Source organism: Anneissia japonica, unplaced genomic scaffold, assembly GCF_011630105.1.
Source record: "Anneissia japonica isolate Jap-2015-1 unplaced genomic scaffold, ASM1163010v1 scaffold4988_len2956909_cov206, whole genome shotgun sequence".
NCBI classification, from domain to species: Eukaryota; Metazoa; Echinodermata; class Crinoidea; order Comatulida; family Comatulidae; genus Anneissia; species Anneissia japonica.
The window spans coordinates 458,835-481,210 of NW_022696345.1; the positions used below are offsets into that span (position 1 = coordinate 458,835).

Here is a 22,376-nt window from a genome sequence, read left to right on the forward strand (position 1 = left end):
GTATCAAGCCAGAGCATCTTATGTTAGATGGATATGGCGCTATAAACTACATTCTAGCCAGTAGTTCAGCCATCCCCTATCACTCACTTCCTCCTCAAGATTGAATCTGGGAAGTGCGGAGGTCAGAACCAACTGGTTCAAGACGATCTGTAACAAAAACGGTACCTCTACCTGATATACCCCCTCTATTGTCCTACTATTATGGGCGCTATAAAGTTTATATAAACACCCCTTTATAAATAATGAACGGTTCCGTCACTCCACAGCATACAAACAATCAGATGTCGTGAGCGGACGAAAAGAAGAGAGAGATAAACACATTGTTAAAATAATAACCTTAACTTGCTGACTATATAAACCTGCAAATGTTTCATTGGAACTGTGTTGTACACTGTCCTCGGATTCATGTCTTGAGATTATCTAAGTACGATACAAATAAACATGACGAATAAGGTTATATACTTTACAGTGGATGGTAAACCCGAACAGGCGGAGTTTCGTTCAGACTTTCCAGCTGACGACGTGAAAGGTATGTAGGCACGTATGTACAGTATGACCTTACTACAGTAGGCTAGGCCTGGACCTTGGTCTACCCCCAGGCCTACGCAATCATAACAAACCGTAATTATACTATAATAAAGCCTAAGCTAGGGTTAGCTAGGCCCTAGTCTAGTCTAATAATCATGTTGATTATTTCTACTGTTCACCAGCCAGCATCCCTCCCCTCTACCCCATCCATGATCAGAGTCCATCATCATGCGTGATGTTTTTGTTTTTTTTATGCTGTTTGTCAACTGCTCAGAATTGAGAGGCTAGGCCAAGCCCCCCCCCCCCAGTCCAGTCCCCTTCTCCTACCATAGTCAAGTGCTCAGTTCCAGCAGGGTTTGGATTTTTGAAAAGCAAGAGTCATTTATCGGCCAATTCAGTAATAATTACATTATTGTCTGTAGTACACTGAAGATTAATATAGGCCTACTGTACTTTTACTTTTAGCTTGTACTGTATATCCTCCATGATAGTATGTGCTGCTATTGTGTCATACATCAAGCTAGGCCTACAAGACTAAAGTTTGGGTTTTCTTTTTCAATTTTTAATGTAATTCTAATTTAAATAGGCCAAGCTAACAATGGTAGCCTTGTTTGCACTGTAGTTTAAGTATGGGAGTAGGCATACTGCATTATATCAATATTTCTTCAAATAGATACATTATTAATTCTCTGTTTTTTTCATGGTAATTGAAACAAACACACTTGGCACAAATAACAAATTTACATTTAATTGAATTAATTTGTTTAAAATATTTTTACCCGAGAAAATAAAAAGTAGAAATGTAAATTTTTATGCATAGAAATAGCCCATTGTAAAAACTTACATTAAAACAACCCATTAACAACTCAAAAAATTGTGCATGTTATGATATAGATTAAAATCCTTTATGAAAGTACACAAAAAAAAAAATACCTATGGTTAGGGGTAAAATTTGACAAGATTGGTTGGATGTAGACATGCTGTATACCGATGTTCACACTAAGGATTCAGGGGGAAAATTCTGGTTTGATGTGAAGTTTTTTTTGCTCAAAAGGTGTCAAAATATAAAGTTGAAAGATATTGTTTTTATTTTGAGACTGCTATAATTTTTGTGATACTGTACAATGAAAAAAAAAAATATGTGCCCTTCTTACTAAGGGATTTATATTGATTTGGCCATTTTGAACACCGAAAGAGTAATCCTGTCCCATTAATAGGGGTGTTCCTTTAATAGGGTTGGCTGTAGTGTTAAAAGAAAATTCCCCTCATTTCACGGAAAAGTGTCCTTGAACAGGGTTCCCCTAAATAGGAGTGTCTCAAAGTTGGATTCTACTGTATTACTGTATGTTGGTCGTATATTTTGTATTTTGGACGACATTCCTATGGTAACTGGAGGTCTTTGGTCATGGTAAGCTATGGCAAAATATTCCAGGTCCTAAAGAGTAAAAGGTTGCCGATCGTAGGTGTACAGTACTGTAGGGTGCTCACTGCAGAATTGCGATGTGCAAGATCTCAGAATAAATTTTTTAAACTAAAAATAATATTAAAAGGTTGTTTATAATGACCTACAGTATTTATCAACTTTTTGTCTCTGTGATTAATTCCGAATGACTACTTTAGATTCATTTATGTACAGTTGATTTAAAAACATATAACTCTAAGACCAGGGTAAACTTTTTTAAATTGGTACATTATAAATTGTTGTTTATTACTACTAAATGCATTGGATACTGCATGGTAGCGAGCTGTTGTGTGCAGTCAACTAAACTGGTGGTAGCATTGTGTGTGCACCGAACCATAGACTTTTAGTCACCAGTACACCTCTATCTACTGTTCTCCTGTGTGTCAGCTGGATGGTTAAAATGTAAGCTTTATAGCTAGAACACCACATTTCAGGTGAAACGTTAAGCCAATGGTCTCGTATGTACAAGACAGCACTCTTCGGAAAAGAGTAGGCATTGTTTAATTGTTGTACTGCCCAATTCACTACTTAGGACCCAGTGGGAATAAGTCTTCAGACTTCTCAGTATCTTATACTGAAGAAATCCATCTACTACTATGTTTACCTTGGTGTGTATGGTTTACATCAGTACTATACATTAATTGTGGGATCTGGGGGACATGATGGTTCTCAAGGGTGCTTCAGTGTTACAATTGAGTATGCTATAGTATTGAGATGGTCGCTTTTGTTTGAATGAAGACCAGCCAAACTTCTCTGTAACCTGATAACATAGTTTAATATCAATTGATATTGTGCACTGAGAGCCTATTAGAATAGTTTATATAAATATTTATGTAATGAGTATGCCAGTCTTTGTTGTTGCTCTATTTAATGGCTCTGTGTGCACAATTTATGGCAGCTAATTATTTTTAACACATTTAGTATGAAACGTTGACCAATGAACTTACAGTATAACATCTTTTCAATGAAATGTTTGTACAGTAGATGCAGGTACAATAGGTGCAAGGCCGCAGAGTGGCTGTGGACCCCGGTGTAGCTTTGCCGATGGCCGATGCCCCTGAAGAAAAAGTGGGCGTCGCTCAAAATCTGTCGAAAGGGGTTGGGGCGAAACCCCGGAAAAATATGAAAATTTTGGAGTTTCAAAGGCTTACAGTATTTAGTCCATTTTTAGAGTCTACTAATAATATGTAGAAAATACATTTTTTTTTTCTCCCGGACGAAATGTGGTTTTTCTCCCCGCGTGGGGCGGGGGAAGCCTGTGGTTCCTACTGGTGCCACCCCTGCCCAGAGAATGACTTTCACAGATGGATGGTCTATGTACCTGAGCCCCACCATTGTTGGGGCTGAGGTACAGTAAGAACATGATTATTGCACCTCTGGACGGCTGGAAATGGCACTCTTAGAATCTCTATCAGGTCTATTCATATTTTCTAACTTGTAAGTATTGGCGATGTCCAGAGTCTAAGCCTTCGATAATTATTAATTAATGATGCAAATAATATACTATTTGATACACTGTAAAAATAAACTGTAGAGTAGTAGTAGAAGTCATGAAAATATTCATGAAAAAGAATTAAAAGCGATTAATTACGACCTTTCATCGATAAATGATCAGCTTTATTACAAGTTTTGTGGGATGAATGTATACCAATAATTTTTATTTATTTATTATATATTATTGTCTAGCATCCCGGGCGGCCCCGGCCCCAGGGCACTTGCCCCGTACTCTCGGTGCCACTAGTGTGGATGAGCTTGCTTGATACTGATAGAGTTTATCACTTATGCTACAATACAATTGCCTTTAAATTTGTGTAAGTCTGTTGGCATAGCAGTTGATAATATTATGACACAGATATTTTTTAGGAAAGTACATTGTAATTTTCACAAAGTGCACATGTATGTCATTAAACATGGTAAGTGGGTATGTTCAACCTCACTGGGAAAGTTCTCACGATATATAATTTCAACTGGTTAAAAAGGATGAATTTGGACTTGCATGAAATGATGATTTCAATATGAGGGACTGGCAGTACAGCTCTTTGATTAATGATGCTTGGTGACAAGTGACAGGGACTTAATAGTTTGTGAGAACCAGCAGGTGTGAGCCCCTTATAATATCTAGGTCGCCACTCATTCAAATACACTATTGTTGTAGAAGGTCAATTTCAACAGACTTTAAGACCTCTTAGAAGTTGAGGAGAGTTGACAGAGGTTAATATTAAAGTAAACTGTAAATATTATTTAATATTCAAAATTAATAAGAAAACTCGATTTAAAGACATTAGTAAGGCACTGAGAAATTCAGTAATTATTTTTAAACATGTACTGCTGTACACATTTTGAGAAGGGGGAACAAGGAAATTTTATTTTAATGTTTAGATTTTGTATTGATTTTTTGGGTGGCAAGTCTTGAAATCTAATTTCTGGGACTTTGTTTTGTATAATTGCATCTCAAATATTAAGGACACATAATATTAATAAGGAACATATTTCAATGCCTAATATCTTCCTTATAGATTTTTAGCTTACAAAATGTGCATTTAAGTGTACTTAAGTCATCTTGAGCAATCAGCGTTAATTGAAAGTTACTCCCAAAATCCTTTACTTCCCTTGTTTTTCACACTGACCTTTGCAGTTACTGTAGTAGGGAAAATAACTGCCCATTTTAAGTAAAGGCTAGTAATTTGCATTACAGTTAAGTCTGTAGAATTGCCTACTGAATAGAATAGATCATCACCAACTGTAATTAATTAATTATTATTATTATTTAATGTTGTCATTACTAGTTTACTCACTATTGGTTAATATTTTATTATGTCATTGTGATTTGATTATTTCTTGATGTCATCACAGCAATATGGTCAAAGCGAGGTTATTTTGTCAACATCATCTCTCAAGTTTATTATTGCATTTCTGCTTTCAGTCAGTCGGTCTACCTGATACATAATTGCACAGTTACTAATTGCACATATTTCAAACAGTATTTTATGGCCTGTACTGTATGCATGTTGGTTAAAGTACAATATTTCCAGTCCCTCCGCCCCTGATCCTTGGTTCAGCTCATATTTTAATCAAGACAAACTCCACTCCTTAATAGGCGAGCAGATTATGGCCAAAAAGTCCTCTAAAAATCGTCGAGGTGGCAATGGAAGTACTACTGTAATGATGACTAATAATCATCATTAGATTGCTCATTGGAATAAAGTTAATTGAATTGAATTAAATAATAGATTATAAAATTGATTTGAGGTATAAAAATCTAGAGCTTGTCAACTCATTTTTTTTTTTTCTACAAGAGGTACACAGGGTACTGCTTTTTTATATTCATCTGGAACATCATTAATAATTAGGTCTATGAGAACAAAGCTTATGGTCTGGAATTATACATTGATCATCCCTTTTGAAATAATAGATTATTCCAATTATGGAACTACCAGTATCTACAGCACTGAAAAATAATAGTTTAAATTTTCTATTTTGTCTGCAATAATTGAATAATAAGAGAACATCTGTCATAAAGTGTACAGCAGTTTTGTATAAGTGCAACTAACCTACCATACTGTTAAAATATATCACCAAACTGTAGATTTCATTTGCTGCTATATACACACTATCACATTAAGACTGCTAAGAAGAAAATATAATTTAATATGATGCAAGGCATTGTTGAGTTCTAAAATGAGATTAAGGCAAAATCGATCTGATCATGCTCCTGACCAGTAACTACATCATTCGGTTGAGTTGCTTGAGATAGTTTGACTTGCTTACGCCACCAATAACAATCCGGTAGAACAGCAAAAGTACAAAGAAATCTGTTTCAACTGTTTACTGTAATGTGACAAATATGTGTCATTTGCCTTTATGTAGGCATGGTGCTGTCATTTCATGTGTGCGTGATGATGTTACAGTTTATCATTCTCATTATTGGCAATCACAACATTGTCACATAAAAAATGACAGTGTGGACTAGGCAAGGTCAAGTAAAAACAAGATTTGTGGTCTTTTCTTCTCCATCTCTTTTTGATTGCCACCTCCTTTTCCTATACTTATCGATGTAAGACATCCATAAAATAATAATTTATGAAGAAAGTTAAAAAGAAGGGGCCATTGTCTCTACTTCACTATTTTTAAAAATTGAGAAAAATTTTTTTTTTTTGTCTGTCCATACATTAAATGGATTTACTCACCATTCTCAGCATCAATAGAAAAAAATAAGGAAACCAAATGTATTTCTATGTGTATTTGCCTATTAAGTGTGTCTTACACTGTTTTTACATTGGATTAATATTGGTAACTCTATCTTGGTAAAATGTGGACACTTATACTGTATACTGTAACAATATACTTTTTTCTAGATGTACTATCTATGTTGAGCCAAACGAACTTGAAAAATATAATTCCATATTTTAGTTGTTTACTATGCTTTTTATGTAATTCATTTATTTATTCAATTTTATTTATTTTTTGTATGAAATAAATTATGTAGCACATTGTTTTTAAGCAACAGTGCCTTTGCCACTTTTATTGTTCCTTGGCACTGATTTGAGTTTCCTTGTAATAAATTGCATGTTATTTTTTCTTGTAATTTGTTCTTTTTTTTTGTTTTACTTCTTTTGTAAATATATTTTGTATTTTCTTACACAAACTGAATGAAATAAAATAAATAATATACTGTACAGTAATTTTATTTGTTGTCAATTGAGAATAAAATCCTCATCACATCAAGTATATGTATACTAACTTACATTTATATTTTTTTGGAATAGACCCTTTAAAATTAAATTGGCTTATCCTAATCACTTGGATTTTATTTTAGTAAAATGTGAAAACTATAAATAGAGGTTTTTATGATATGCGCTCTATAAGTCAACCATTATTCTTATTATTATTATTAATATTATTATTATTATTATTGTTATTATTTTATTGTTATTGTTGTTATTGTTATTATTATTATTATTCATTATTATTATTATTAATAAAACTTAATTATTTTGATCTGCTTATTTTTATTGTAACTACTGGTAATAATTACTTGATTTGTTTAAACAAACAATAAATTATTTTTAATTGAATTCTGAGGGTTTTTTTTTCTTTAATGATGCAATAGGTTTAAGATCGTAAAATGTTCTTCAAATTAAAAACATAATTTAGTTCATACTGTACTGTAGATTTTAGACAATTCACAAGCAGTTCATGAGGACTACTGTAGTTGCTGTAATGTTGCAGGTTCAGCTATATATTATGCTATATATTCTAGTCATATTTCTGTGCTCATCATAAAGACAGCTTGCTGGTTTAGTAATCCATGCTACAGGCAGGAAGATTATCAGAAATGTGAGAACATAACATCCGTTGGCACACTTGTGCATTTTTGTGTTTGTTCTAAGTACTGTACTATACCACCTAGTCAAGTGCAATTGGAAATTGCAATGTTAGTTAACACATAATAGAGATGTTTAGCATGCTAATTGTACGTCAAGAACTTATTTTATAATAATATATATGTTTTATGAAATTGAGAATTTATCAGATTTTTTTTTGTTTTTTGTATTTGTTTTTTAGAATTGCAAGTTTGGTACTTGGTTAAGTACTGTATTAACTATGGTCTCTAGGAAAGATGTTACTCGCTAAGCAGTTGTACAATTAATAATAAATTTAATTTTGTTTTGATTTCTTATTGCTGGTCTTTGGTTCTTGATGGTCGTCTTACGAATATAATATAGAACCTACAATGTCCTTTCCTACATTATACCCAGGGGTTTTGGTAAGGCTCTGGCAAACCATCCTCCTAGACCACATCCAACAAATTCATACCTTTTCCATTACAGTATATTAAAATTTTCCTTCGTATGATAATATATAATCTTTATTTTCTTGATACTCATTCAATCAAATCAATCAGTCAAGTTAAGTCTGTATCCTTTACATAAAATAGCAAGGTACTCCCTTCCCACTAGATGCAGTATGTGTTAAACTATAGTGCTTCAAACCCTGTGGAATATGAACATACCTGTAGAACAGTTCTAGGCTTCACTGTTTTTATGGGGGTCAGAAAGAGGCACAACATTAACACACAGGAAACATAGTTTTGTTATTAGAGATAGGGTGCCAAGATGTCAATTATTGTAACCAAGGAGGCTCTAAACTATAGTACAGAAACATTTAGATACCCCACTGTGAATGTAGTTTAGACGCAGAAGGTGCATGATCTGCAAGAATTATTACAGCCTTCTGATTGGATGGGTTGAGTACAGGGTGATGATCAGTAGGTCTAAAAGACCTATCCATTCATCTTTTTGATTCACCCCTGACCACAGTGGCTGCTCTATATGAAATCATTTAAAAAATATAAATGTGTAGAATAATCCTAACAAAATCTTATTCTTAAGATAACCAGAGCGACTGTTCACCGGCCCATGCATTCCTCCAGGTTTAAATTCAGTAGGGTTTTTTTGGAAGAGCTAGTAAGATAGAAATTTTTAAATAATTAGGATGTTTATTTATAAAAAAAAATTATTTAGAATGTTGTACAAAATTAAAATAACTTAAAATTGAAAAAAATTCAATTTCTTAAAAATGGAAAAAAATAATTGAATACCAAGATGCAATTCGAACTCACAACCTTAAGACCACATCCTTAACTGACCGTGCCGTCCATGCAACATGCTGTATTAGTATTAATGGCAGTAATGTACAGTCCTTGCCCTGGGGTCAGCGCCTTGCGCGGACCCAAAAATTACAGTTGTACTATATAGTTGTTGACAAGGATCTCAACATCTTGCTATCATTTCGAACGTTCCTCTTAAAAATTATGATAGATAATAAAACATCAGAAAATCATTTACAGTACCGGTAGATCATATCTACAGTAAGAGCCCTTGAGAACTGCATAACATGTTGCCAACCAACTTTAGAAGCTAGCGAAAGTGCAGTACTGTAGTGTTTAATGCCAAACCGATGCACCATCAAGCTTATAGTGGTTAACAATGACGCAATTCAGTGTGTAACTCAGTAGCAATCTAATTTACATTAACGAGAGTTTTACCATGTCTCTAAGTGGCGATACTTATCACGTACAAAAAAGGGCATTAATGACCACTGTTTTTCCATTTTAAATACAGTAGTACTTTTTTGTAAAAAATAAACATCATTTTGTACAATTTGAACATACATTTGAAAACAAACTCACTAGAGTCATTTCCTGTTTTTCCTGGTAGTGTAGGGCATGACTTGCTAAAGAGCACAAGAATACCAGTAGGACAGCAAAAGTATGACCATAGATTGAAATCACTCCGCTAGGTTCATGATCAATTAAGTAATTTATACAGCATCCCTGTAAGCCCATTGAAAATAACAAGTGAACCTCTGCTTTTGTAAATATATCAACTCCTGCCCCAGGGTTTGGAAAGCAGGCACTCTGCTACTGCTCTACTGCTCCACTACTCAATGCGGCCCCCATTCTGTTCTCGTCAAATCAACTAAAAGAAAACAATGATCTCCTGCTATGATAGGTAATCACAGTTGATTGGAGAAACTTCTAATGACGTGTAGTGGAAAAGATTATGCGAGTGTAGTGTTTTTGTCTTATCTGTGACGTAGGACACCAGTCACATATGGTCAGCATTGAGTATTGAGTTGTTTACTGCTGGAAAACTGAAAAGTCGCTAATAACAATTACGGCATGTTTTGTTCAAAGGTAATTAGTGTTATAATCAGGCTTTATCGGAAGCCATGTTATACTGTAGTCTCTATGTCCTTTCCTGCTGGAGGTTAAACTCATGGGTGTACAGTACAGTAGCAACTAGAATAGATGAAAATGAACCACAAATTGCAGAATTTTAATTAGTTGCTTTAAAATACAACCATATTTATGCGAATAAACGCCCCGGGGCGTTTATACTTGAAGGGTTTTTGAGTGGTGTTTATTCGTGGGAGCTGGTGGTTTTTTTTTTGTGTTTTTTTTTGGTGTAAAATGGATACGTATACGCAAATAAAAGCCCCTTAATTTCACTGTACCCATATGTGGAATTACAACGCATAATTACCGTCAACATGTGTTCGTGATCATAAAGACTTGTTGATCCCAACCAGGTTTATAACAAATATAATTCTTCTACTGGAGTATAACTATTGTGTTGAGAATTATGTTTCATCCATTAGATTTCTTACAGTCACACTGGCGGGGAGTGGGGGAGGGGGCGTTTTTTTGAGAACAAAATAAACGCCTCGTGGTATTTATTCGATTGAGGAATTTATGTCAAATGAGGCTCTAGAGGGAGCATTTAGCGTTTATTCGAGTGGTGCGTTTATTAAGAAGGGCACTTATTTGAATAAATACAGTATATTGTATTTATATTGTATTGTATCATCTGCTCAAAAACGAGAACGATGATAATGACATTAAAATCTACTGACATGAATTCATAAAACTAAAGTCGTTGCATAAATAATGCGTTTATTAATAAATATAAAATTAGAGTATATTTCAAATGAATGGCTTCAACAAAATAATTAGTAAATTCCGGCACTCACTGCGTCGTCCGGTGGTCGTACGACGAATCCAACTCCGCTCCCTGTGAGTGCTAGACGACGTGACGCCATCTGTTTATTGTCGGTGGCGCTGTCTGAACGGATCTTCATTAAAAAAGATCCGTTGCGCGCGTGTAGTCGCGTTGCATTCTGCAAAGAATTGCATCGGCCGGCGACCAGTGAATGTCCGGCTTAACTCATCCTCTGCAGCTCTTTAAGTTCCTATTACAGCAGTATGCAGCTTATATACAAGCCACTCAATAAAATGTTTAACTTCAAGTAACAAACAACCAAAAAATGAATTGCCACATTCTTCAGAAGATGACTCTTGTGGCAACCATCAGAGGTCACGAATTTAATTGTCTCATTACAATTGGATTGGACTCGCATCGCAATATCGTTTCTAAGTACGTTAATTCAATAGGACACGTTCAATTTTCACTTGGCCTTCATAATGACCAATTATTAATGGTATTTAACATTTTAACACAGTTTGTGGTCAAGTCTAATAGAGACACGTAGGGAGGGTGAGTAAAGGACAGGGAACGCTGAAAAGCAAAATGGGAATGGCTGAGCAAAATTGACAAATTGGGCAAGGCAAGGAGAATGATGATTTTCATCCATTACATTGTCAAAAAAATCAATACTTTCATTTGTTTTATAAGTATAAGAAAAAGAAGTGGGATATTGGAAATATAGGTTAGGAAAAATACAATACAGTAGGCTAGAATAATAAGTTATGAAACTTTTGAGTAAAGTATTATTAATATGCTGTATTTTATATGTAATTAACTTGATAATACGGTTTTATAATGCAAGATTTAATATGATAAGAGATAGAATCAATACAAGATAGAATAAATTAGAATGAATTAAAGATGCCATACTGCAAGGTCGGCCTACTGTAAAATAGCATGATATACTGTAGGGTAATGTAAGGAATTAGGATAGATACAGTACTGTAGGTAAGATAAATACCATAAAATAAGGTCCTAAAAACGTAAGTTCATTTTATATAAGGTAAACTTTGCATGTGAACCCTCAAGAAAAGTCTAAGGGTTTTTGAGGTAGTTGTTTTTTTTTTGTTCCATTACTCTACATACATTCTTTACATTTGTTTTTTTTTGTTCCATTACTCTACATACATTCTTTACATTTGTTTTTTTTGTTCCATTACTCTACATACATTCTTTACATTTTTTTATGAAATGTGCATTTTTGTTGTATGTTCTATGATATATAAACAATGTTTCGCTGACAAAATTTGCACTTTAACTTCTTATAATAGCAAAATGATAGTAAACTAAGCATTATACAGTCACATTGACATTTTCTTTGCAGATTGTTTTCACTCTGCTTCAGAAGCTGGACCCAATGATATATTAAAATTATACAACCAGAAGGGCAACATAGTGAATATCTCACCGAGCTTAGAGGAGAATGGACCAGACTCGCGGTATCGGCTCGAGGTTGTGGCTATGAACTGTGATGGTGAGTTTTCCATTCATTTACGGTAATGATATTTCTCTATGCAACACAACTTAATATTACAGTCCACTCTCCCAATACTGACCTCCATCCGTGAGGTTTGGTTTTGTACAACATTTCTATTAAACCGTTTCCGAACAAGCCTGTTGTAGGCCAGCTAGGCCCACCGTTCCCTGTGGGTTTGTTATGACTAGCCTATGCAAAGCAAAATAAACATTATATAACATTAATACGTTGTACAGTACCTGTTGTTTTACTGTACTGCACAGCAAATTTAATTACCCAATAACATTTTATATTGTTTTTACGTGCATTTTCGGTATGATATGTTTTTCTAAACACATTCTTCATAGTCACGATGCCACTTGAATCGGTCGGTTGATTGTAAACGAGCTATGCCTCCTAAACTCTGCCTGCTAATATTATTGGTCTAGTTATTTCCTCTAGCGATGATTAAATCATTGTTTGTGAACTGTTTGTTCGTTTTGCAGAAGTTGATTTTTGTGTTCTGGACCGAATAATATGTGTGGAATTCGGAATTGGGAGAGATTCGGTTTTCGGAAGGCCTTTTATTAAAGAAAGAATAGGAATGATTTTTGGGACTACAGTTTAGCACGAGATTTGGTTTTTTGAGAAGTCAGTATTTGGAGCTTCCACTGTATTAATTTTTGTTCATATCCAATAATACTAAGCCAGACTATATCATGATTTTGACAATGTTTGATCCAAATTTGATGAAGTAGTGCGCTAACTTGTAGCATGCTTGGAAAGACACATGATGTTTAAAACATTATTCAGTGGTGGATCTAGAAATAGGAAATCGAGGAAGGCTCAGGGAACTTTTACACCTGGAGGGTCCAGACCGCTACAGCCCCCAACCATGCTGTGTATAGAATATGACTTTAACCAAAGATACTAGAAATACAAGAATTCGTGCCCAACGTAGGCGGCGCCCTTCTTTTTAACCATGCAAGTTTCCTATACTTCGTGCCCAACGTACAGGGCGCCCTTCTGTTGCTAAGTATATCCAGACGCAAAAGGCGCCCTTCCTATTCCACCTGTCTCTTATACACATTTTTCCACTAATGAAGGAAAACTTTTTCACTAAGAGTGCGTCCGGCCATCGATTTTGCGCTATTTGTTGTTTTCTAAACTGATCCATAGGCTTAATTGTGTGTTTTATAAAATACGCGACGACTTGGTAACAAAAGTTTGGTTGAATTTTTTTAGATTCAGCCGTAAGGGCGTCCCATTGTTTGTATTCCCACCATGCATTTCGGTGGAACACTATTTTGTGTGGAGAACTCTATCTTGTGTTTTAGTATCTTTGGTCTATATACACGGTTGATTCAATTTACTAACGTGACGTATCACAACATAAAGTGAAATTATTATAAACTCACCTTAAAAGGGTTTAAAATACCGCTAAAATAGAAAAATGACAACATTGATACCACAAACATTGTTTTTTTTTTTTATCACAACATTACTTAAAGTATAGAAAAACATACTTTTAGATGCCCAATATGGCAAATGAATTTGAATTTAAATGATATAAACTTGGGATAAACTGCTGAATTGAATTGTTGAGAAAATTCAAATCAGCTTCTGCTTTGCATGATTTTTTGAGTAGCTTTTCTAGCTTTCTCAACTCTGACTTGCTAACTACACTGTTGCAGCTTAAATTATGAATAATAGAACCAAAAGATCGAAGCAAAATCAAGATGAACACAATTTTTAACAAAATCATTTATTTGAATTTACTATAGTTTTCTTTTTCCTTTTTTAAAAATTAAACACTTTAACTACCAAGCCTTTTTTCTTGTTCACCAGGGGATAAAGGGCATCACCATAATGAAAATTATTTCCATCAGCTAGAGTGAAACACATACAAACATGCTTTAATTATTTTTAGATCAGTTTTCTTTTTCCTTTTTTTAAAAATTTAACACTTTAACTACCAAGCCTTTTTTCTTGTTCACCAGGGGATAAAGGGCATCACCATAATGAAAATCATTTCCATCAACTAGAGTGAAACACATACAAACATGCTTTAATTATTTTTAGATCAGTTTTCTTTTTCCTTTTTTAAAAATTTAACACTTTGACCACCAAGCCTTTTTTCTTGTTCACCAGGGGATAAAGGGCATCACCATAATGAAAATCATTTCCATCAACTAGAGCGAAACACATACAAACATGTATTTCTTTTTCCTTTTTTAAAAATTTAACACTTTGACTACCAAGCCTTTTTTCTTGTTCACCAGGGGATAAAGGGCATCACCATAATGAAAATCATTTCCATCAACTAGAACGAAACACATACAAACATGTATTTCTTTTTCCTTTTTTAAAAATTTAACACTTTGACTACCAAGCCTTTTTTCTTGTTCACCAGGGGATAAAGGGCATCACCATAATGAAAATCATTTCCATCAACTAGAGTGAAACACATACAAACATGCTTTAATTATTTTTAGATCAGTTTTCTTTTTCCTTTTTTTTTAAATTTAACACTTTGACTACCAAGCCTTTTTTTTTGTTCACCAGGGGATAAAGAGCATCACCATAATGAAAATCATTTCCATCAACTAGAGTAAAACACATACAAACATGCTTTAATTATTTTTAGATCAGTTTTCTTTTTCTTTTTTTTAAAAATTAAACACTTTAACTACCAAGCCTTTTTTCTTGTTCACCAGGGGATAAAGGGCATCACCATAATGAAAATTATTTCCATCAGCTAGAGTGAAACACATACAAACATGCTTTAATTATTTTTAGATCAGTTTTCTTTTTCCTTTTTTAAAAATTTAACACTTTGACTACCAAGCCTTTTTTTCTTGTTCACCAGGGGATAAGGGACATCACCATAATGAAAATCATTTCCATCAACTAGAGTGAAACACATACAAACATGCTTTAATTATTTTTAGATCAATACTTCCAGGTCCTTTCTTAAACCTCCAGGGTGAGAGTTTGTGTTCTGGCGACAACTGCCAGATAGCGTACATGCAATACAATAGTGGTGTGTTGGACAGGTGTGAATATGAACTACATCCCTGGCACCCTGAATGAATCCTTCGGACATTAACTTGGGGATAGGCCTCCTTGAATCGGCCATCAATCAGAATAAGCCTGACCAAATAATATCTATTTAGTCATACATGTACAGTATTCCTGCCTTTGGTCACATTAAGATTTGAACCGAGATACCTGAGATTGGAAAACAGGCATCCTGACCACCAAGTCATGTTGCACTTCTTTGATCTAATTAGCTCATACTGTGTCTTTGAAGACTGGACAGTATTCTCTATAGATTTGGGCAATAAGTAGGCCTCCTATTCATGTGTTGAATTAGCTTTGCATACAGGAAGGCAACTGAAAATTAAATATGTAATTACTTGTTGATAAGAATATGACAGGCTTCTTAGAACCATCAAAGGAGCCTCCGATTACTAATTAACAGACAGTCATTAACATCACTTTCTAATCACCTTTATGTAAATAATCATATCTGCTTCTACTATACAGTAGTGTAGAGTAGATAATTGATGGGGATATATTATCAACCAAAGTGTTTGTAATCATAAAACACCACTTTATCCAGTTGCCATATTGTCATTTTGTTGCTTCCTGCTCTCCTTTGGCCAGCGCACCATCATATTTTAATCTTTATGTTGGGATTTTGTATACTATCATGTAATGTAGAAGCTGTATGAAAGTGGTTTATTTATACACTTTTGTTGAATAGACAAATTATTCATTCCAGGAATTCAAAGAGTGGGAACACATAAGGGGCTAGACCCTTCATGAGTGGGGCTGAGGTAGGAAAAATGTATGACACCTCCTGGAAATGTTTTTTTTTAAATGTTTTAAACATTTTTACAAATTGGTTGAGGTGGGATGGTGGGGGGGGGGGGATGGCTGCCAGGGGGGGGGGGGATGTAGAAGCTGTATGAAAGTGGTTTATTTATACACTTTTGTTGAATAGACAAATTATTCATTCCAGGAATTCAAAGAGTGGGAACACATAAGGGGCTAGACCCTTCATGAGTGGGGCTGAGGTAGGAAAAATGTATGACACCTCCTGGAAATGTTTTTTTTTAAATGTTTTAAACATTTTTACAAATTGGTTGAGGTGGGATGGTGGGGGGGGGGGGATGGCTGCCACTAATGAAAAGGTATCAAAGTGCTTCAATGGGCTTTATGCAGTATACAACTACATTGCACATTGATCGAAAATGCATTTGATGGAGCGACAACCATTGATAAAGAGCTTTGCCAAAGACACAATAGTATAATTTATATGAAATAAGTTTCAAGACATATCAAAATGTTAAAAATGATTTCCACTTATTTAAAAAGTTTTATCAACATTTTTTTAATTGCTATGTTAAAACTAATTTAAATGTTTGTCATTGTTTTTGATAGCTTCTATTGCCAGTCGTCTTGGGTTTGACATGACTGGATTGGAATCTAGGTAAGTTACAGGCAGTTACATTTCTTAGCCAGGTGGTCCGTAACTAGGATTCCATAAGAAATTGTCTTGTGGGAAACTTGTGGGGACCCGGGGGCAAAGTCATTATACTAGAGCCAAGGATTCCTGCATGTAAATGATGAAGTTGGTCATCATCTTGATGGTTTATATGCAAATAGAGGGGGTGATTTATCAGACAGGGTTTTTTTTTTTAGAAGGAGGAGTCTAGCCAAACTAAAAAGCTTTCCTCCTACTTACAGGTATGTCAGTGTAAAAGGAACTTAGCTAATATTATGTCAGTTAAAACTATTAGTCCTTAATATATTTAATTTAAGTGTAGGCTCCTATGTATAGTAAAGCCTCTTTGTTTTGTTGTAGGTTACAAGAACTGGAAAAGAAGGTCAAAGTTGAGAATGGTGACACTCCATCTGTTGTCTATGACCTGAGAAACAAAGTAGAAAGCTTCAGAGAGAAGCTAGAGGTGAGCTCAAACTATAACTATAATAATAATACAAATAATACATGATGAAAGGTAATAATAATACTGTAGTTCTCCTGGTTTTTTCCCACCCCCCCCCCTATGAATGCAAAATTGGCCCGATTTTGGGGGTGGGGATGGGATTATACCTGGGGATTCCCTTCCCATGTGCATGAACAGAACGAAAATGACGATCCTTTTGCGAGGTGGCAGAAGCATTAAAACAACTGTCTTAGGATTCAATGGCCTATCCAAAACTGTATTCTGGTGAAGAAATCAGAGTTTACTCGACCATCAAAGGAAGGGAACACGCTAATTAGTAGGCCTAAGTGCCTAGCTAGAGAGGCCATATCTTGGTCTTACTTCGAGCTAGGCCAGCGTTTGCCTGAACTTTCTTGACGTAGGTTATTTTTTGCCCAGCAACAACCAATCTAACCAATCACGATCCAATCAGCGTACTGGGCGTGTCTCTTTAGGGACGGAGTGAAGTGTTGCCTTTTTTTTAGCCACAATAGCGAGCTTTGTTTTTTTTTAGCAACAGTAAACAACAAGAATTTACAAGAATGGGCTTTGTATTCAACTTTATGGCAAACCAATGTATGGTCTTTCAATTGGAAGAGTTTCAGGTCTGCCGAATTCAGAGCCAAATCCTTTATATTTTTTGAGCATTTGTTAAATTTGCCGACCTAGACCTAGGCATACTCACCTAAATTATACCCTGGGACTTTGGGGAAATGTCTGTACGCGAAGTTGGGCGTAAGGTCGGGAGATGGGATTATGCCCAAGGAACTGCGGTAATAACTGAAGTGTAGTCTCTCCATAGAGTGCATACATCCACCCTCTGCCTGAATACCAAATAATACCTACAGGAAGATTCCATTATTTTTGAGGTGTAAGCTTCCAAAAATGTTTTGAATTTCTGCGATCTTGACATTGTCATCATTTTAACTTTTCATACAAAACTTAAAAGGCCTCCTGGATCAAAATGAAGTACTCTTCTAAATTTTATGATGATCAGTTCATTAGTTTTTATGTAATCTGACAGACAGTGATAAATACACCCTCCTTGGTGGAGGTAATTTTTAACAATGTTGATAATGGAACGGTCCAGTAGACACCTCGTCAGAATGCTACTTAACTTGATGCATAGGTTCTTAGGTCCCTACCACCTCTTCATTCAGCAATTTCTACATTCACAATCTTACCTGTACTTTTGACATTTGAAAATTGTGTCTGATGTATGAAAATGTGTGCGAAATCTATGTTATACTTGTAGCTTGCATGTTACCTTCTTTTTATAAGAAAATGTTACAATTGATGTAACGATGTAGACTGTTTGCTTGTCCGTGGTTTAAGTATGCTATTAATCAATCATTCAATAAATTTATAAGGTATAGTAAACAACTTGCCATAATTAACTGTCTGTTTATCAAAGTGAGCTAATGTCCATTACAATATATACTTATCGTATTCTCTACTACCACTCTGTTAATTTGCCCCATTATTGCTTCAAAGAAAGAGCAGATTCTTTGAGTAAAAATACAAGAAGGTGGAAAATGTATCGTGTAAAACTGTATGAGTGATCGCATGTTTCCGTACATAATTTTCTGATTACGCTTGTAACTCAGGGTCAAATCATTGATCATATTATCATTCGTTCTCTAATCTTGGTCCCCTAGTTGGTGTAACAAACAAAAGCTAAGTGACAGCAGGTAGTAGCATATATCTAATCAATTTGCAAGTTTCAAAGTGAAGTTCATAGACCTCGGTGTTTGTGAACATGTACTTAGTGCTTGCGGTAAATTGAAGCATAAATTTGAATGTTGTAATGCAAATGATATGAAATAATTGATTAAATGCTTTAGTGTTACGGTAGATCTCCATGGAAACAGAATAAATCTTTTATTCATTTATCTACTCTTTATTATTTACCAATAAATTAGCAATATTATGCTAGTGAAAGTTTGTATAGTGACACACTGTACTTTTTTAACGAATGTTTTGATGAGATTGCAATAGACTGTACTTAGTTCAATTGCTTTTTTGAATTAAAGTGGCTAGTGATCAGCTACCACATTTATTCTATTAGTAAGTGAATTTGTATTAAAAGGCTCATTACAATAGATAAGTAAAGTGCTATACTGAGGGCAACCTCCAAAATTTTATTTTTGTGATTAACTTTTTTAATTAAAAATTGGCCATAGGCCTATTGGTAGGTTTTTTTTACATTCCAAACGTGGTTTCTAAACTCTAATAAATGTTTTGTGTCAGTATATTAATATTTTATGTATTTTCATATGTATGTGGTTAATTTTTATAAGAACCTTTGAAAGTAAATTTTAAATGCATTGTCTTTGAGTCTGACAATATACTGAAGTTAATTAGATAAAACATTTACATTTGCACCATGGATGAGTTGGCGAAAATTAAATAGAATTATGTGATACAAAAATAATAGTTAAATTAAATGTCATGCACAGCATAATAAGACCTCTGCACCTCAGTCATTGGACCAAATACAGTACCTAGGGAGTACATACTTAACACCATAGGAAAAAGTTGAATGATAATGTTGCAGCTAGTCATCACAGCATTGGTTTCGCAACAAAAGTTTGCAGTATCTTATTTCCTTTTCCTGCCTTCACTGCAGCTTGTCTTTCGCTTCTCAGATTCTATAATGATACTGGGATTATCTGTTGCTAATGATTTTTTTTTTTTTTTTTATCTAGGGAGTGGAGCATTTAAGTTGGATGGGATTGTTTAAGGACCTTGTGCGCTGCAAGGGTTCTAAACACTTCTACCAGAATGGAACTTACTTAAAGGCCTCAGAGGCGGACCAAAGACGCGTCTGGGAGAAATTCCAAAAAATGAGGTAAGAAAACAGAAGTTTAATTGTTTAGTTTTTATGTTCATAAATATTTACTCAAGATAAAACAGATTTTATTTATTTATTATTATTTACATTTTTTATTACTTTTTTAAAATGTCACTAAAATGGAAAAATCTACTTCACTATTGGTAAAACATACCCCACTCCTATCGCAAATATTGTATTACTGTACAGGTTTTCCTCCATGTATCACAATAGGTTACGTATATCCCTGGGTGTCTATTATATTCTTTTCAAATTTTTTGTAAAAGAAATGAAATGTTTTATTTTATTATATTGAATTATAAGTAGTTTATTGAATTTCACTTTATATTTAATTTCACCTTGTTATCTCACTTTTTCCTTATATTCAAATAAGATGTCTTAGTTATTCTTTAAGGTTAATAAAAGAAGAAAAATTAATCAAAATGTTATATTTTATAAATCAGAAATAATTGAATTATATAATATGTTTATCTGTCATCTTTTTAATATCCTTTAAAATAAAAACTGATTAGCTGTTTTCTTGTTAGGCCTATCCTTATACATATATTTATTTTAATGGTTATATTTACTACAGGCCTATGTTTAATGATTTTGTACCTTATCTTACTATTATTTTTCATTTTTAAAGAAGGAAAGAAAAAAAAATATTTTACAATAAGTTTATTTGAATATTGAATCTTTATTTGAATCTATAGTAGTTTAAGTTTGCTTTTAATAAGTCAGAAATATATTGTCAGACCTTCCTATCGTTTTAGATAGCTTTGCCCCCTGATTGCATAGTCAAGAGCTACTACCGGTCTCTTTACAGGCTTACAATTAAAAAGACCATAAAATATGTAATGTTATTAAGAGCAAATATATATTATTTTAAAGTTTTTATAGTTATTTTGGGTTTTTATGTCTACCGCCCTATCGGGGGTGCAGTAGACACTATGATTTCATCTACCAGTTAACCCTGTAAAAGCAAGTGAAGCCAGTGGAGGTTCGTGATGAGTACTAGAATGAGATAGGGGCGCCTTCTTAAAAAACAAATAGAGTTCAAAAGTTTAACAAAATTGCATTCAAAACTCGAACTAGAGGTGAGATAACTGATTCGCCATTCAAATAATTAAGTAAATATTTTTTAAGTATAAGGCAGTAGACACGCTGCTGCTGGGAGGCTACAGTATTTTTCCTCTTTGGCACAGCACCAGTGTAGCTTTATTTTCATAAATGTTAACAGAACAAAGATTTACCTCTTTAAAGTTCAAGTTCAAGCTTTGGTTCCTTTTATTTGTCACGTACAAATATCCAAGGTTTAAATACAAAGTAATTGCAGGTACTACTGGATAAATATACAAAACTTGTAAAAATAGATACTAAAATAAATATAAATCAATGATACAAACTTAATTAAAGGACTGAGTTTAATGAATTTTGTGCTTAGTACTATCTTTGGTGTCTTGCACATTATGTTAATGAATTGCAGACAGGAGAAATGATAATATAAGGCGACACTTTTTATGCAGTACCTTGTTTAGCGAACCCACTGCCATAAATAAAATTGTATTTTTGGCCAATTTGCACACCAGCCACTAAGAAAAAAAATAGAAATTTCTGAAAAAAATATAAGTTTTTCTTTATTTGTATTACGACCACCGCTCCAAAAATAAGATATGTATTTTTTCCTAATTATAAAATGTAAAGCATTTAACCATCCCATAATACATTGTTTACATTCAACAATAAAAAATTTTTTTTATTTATTTATCCGTCTGGAATTTTTGGCAAAACCATTTGATAATAAAACAAAATTTTATTTTTATTTTCTTCTGCCCTCCCCTGTTCGCAAAACAAGGTATGAAAAGTCTTGCCTAAACTGTTTGTATTGAGTTAATAAACTTTTTAGCTTCCTGTTGCTAATAAAAAGGGTAAATGTAGGGTATTGTAATAAATAACCCATAACTCACAGCGTCATTGTCCTAAATTGCGCATGGACATGGTCTGTGACACCCTAGCCGCCGTAAAAAGGCGCTATATTATTAGCTTTGTGTTTACATCATTCCATAACTAACAGGCAGAAATGAACCATCGTGGTAACCGCCCCCTACTCTTTCGAAAGGTGTAATGGGTTTTTTGAAATTCATGCAAGCCAATTGTGTCCATTTTAAGTCCTTAACCAAGAAGACATGGTTCTACATTACCAATCAAACCCTGGGAAAGGTAGGTTCAAACTAGCCCCGACGTCAAGGCTTAATAGCAGCACCACTGCCTTACCACTTGGCTACTTGACTTGGCCAAAAAACAAAAATTTTCTTCAATTAACAGATGCCTATATTATTTACCCAGAGGTGACGGAACTAGAGGGTTATGGAGAGTAATGTGTGACCGGAAATGGTCTGCAGTCAGTTGGTTGTTACCATGCTCCAGTGATGTTGGAGTATATAGTACAGCAATATTAAACTAGGCCTAATGAATGAATAAATTTCGGAGGTTTGTCGGGTAGTGAAATGATTATTTCACATTTTAAGTGCTCCCTAAATTCATAAGTGTA

General features: G+C 34.2%; 1 protein-coding gene across 1 annotated transcript in view; it reads left to right on the forward strand.

Moving 5' to 3' along the window:
• The first annotated feature begins 276 nt into the window (after positions 1-276).
• Positions 277-22,376, forward strand: part of LOC117101788 (high affinity cGMP-specific 3',5'-cyclic phosphodiesterase 9A-like) — a 62,311-nt gene continuing 40,211 nt past the window's right edge. Inside the window, exons 1-5 of the mRNA XM_033241861.1 lie at positions 277-529; positions 11,864-12,013; positions 16,445-16,493; positions 16,869-16,971; positions 19,698-19,840. Of these exons, the coding sequence (XP_033097752.1) occupies positions 442-529; positions 11,864-12,013; positions 16,445-16,493; positions 16,869-16,971; positions 19,698-19,840 (533 nt within the window). The 5' untranslated portion in view covers positions 277-441. The remainder of the gene's footprint in view (positions 530-11,863; positions 12,014-16,444; positions 16,494-16,868; positions 16,972-19,697; positions 19,841-22,376) is intronic.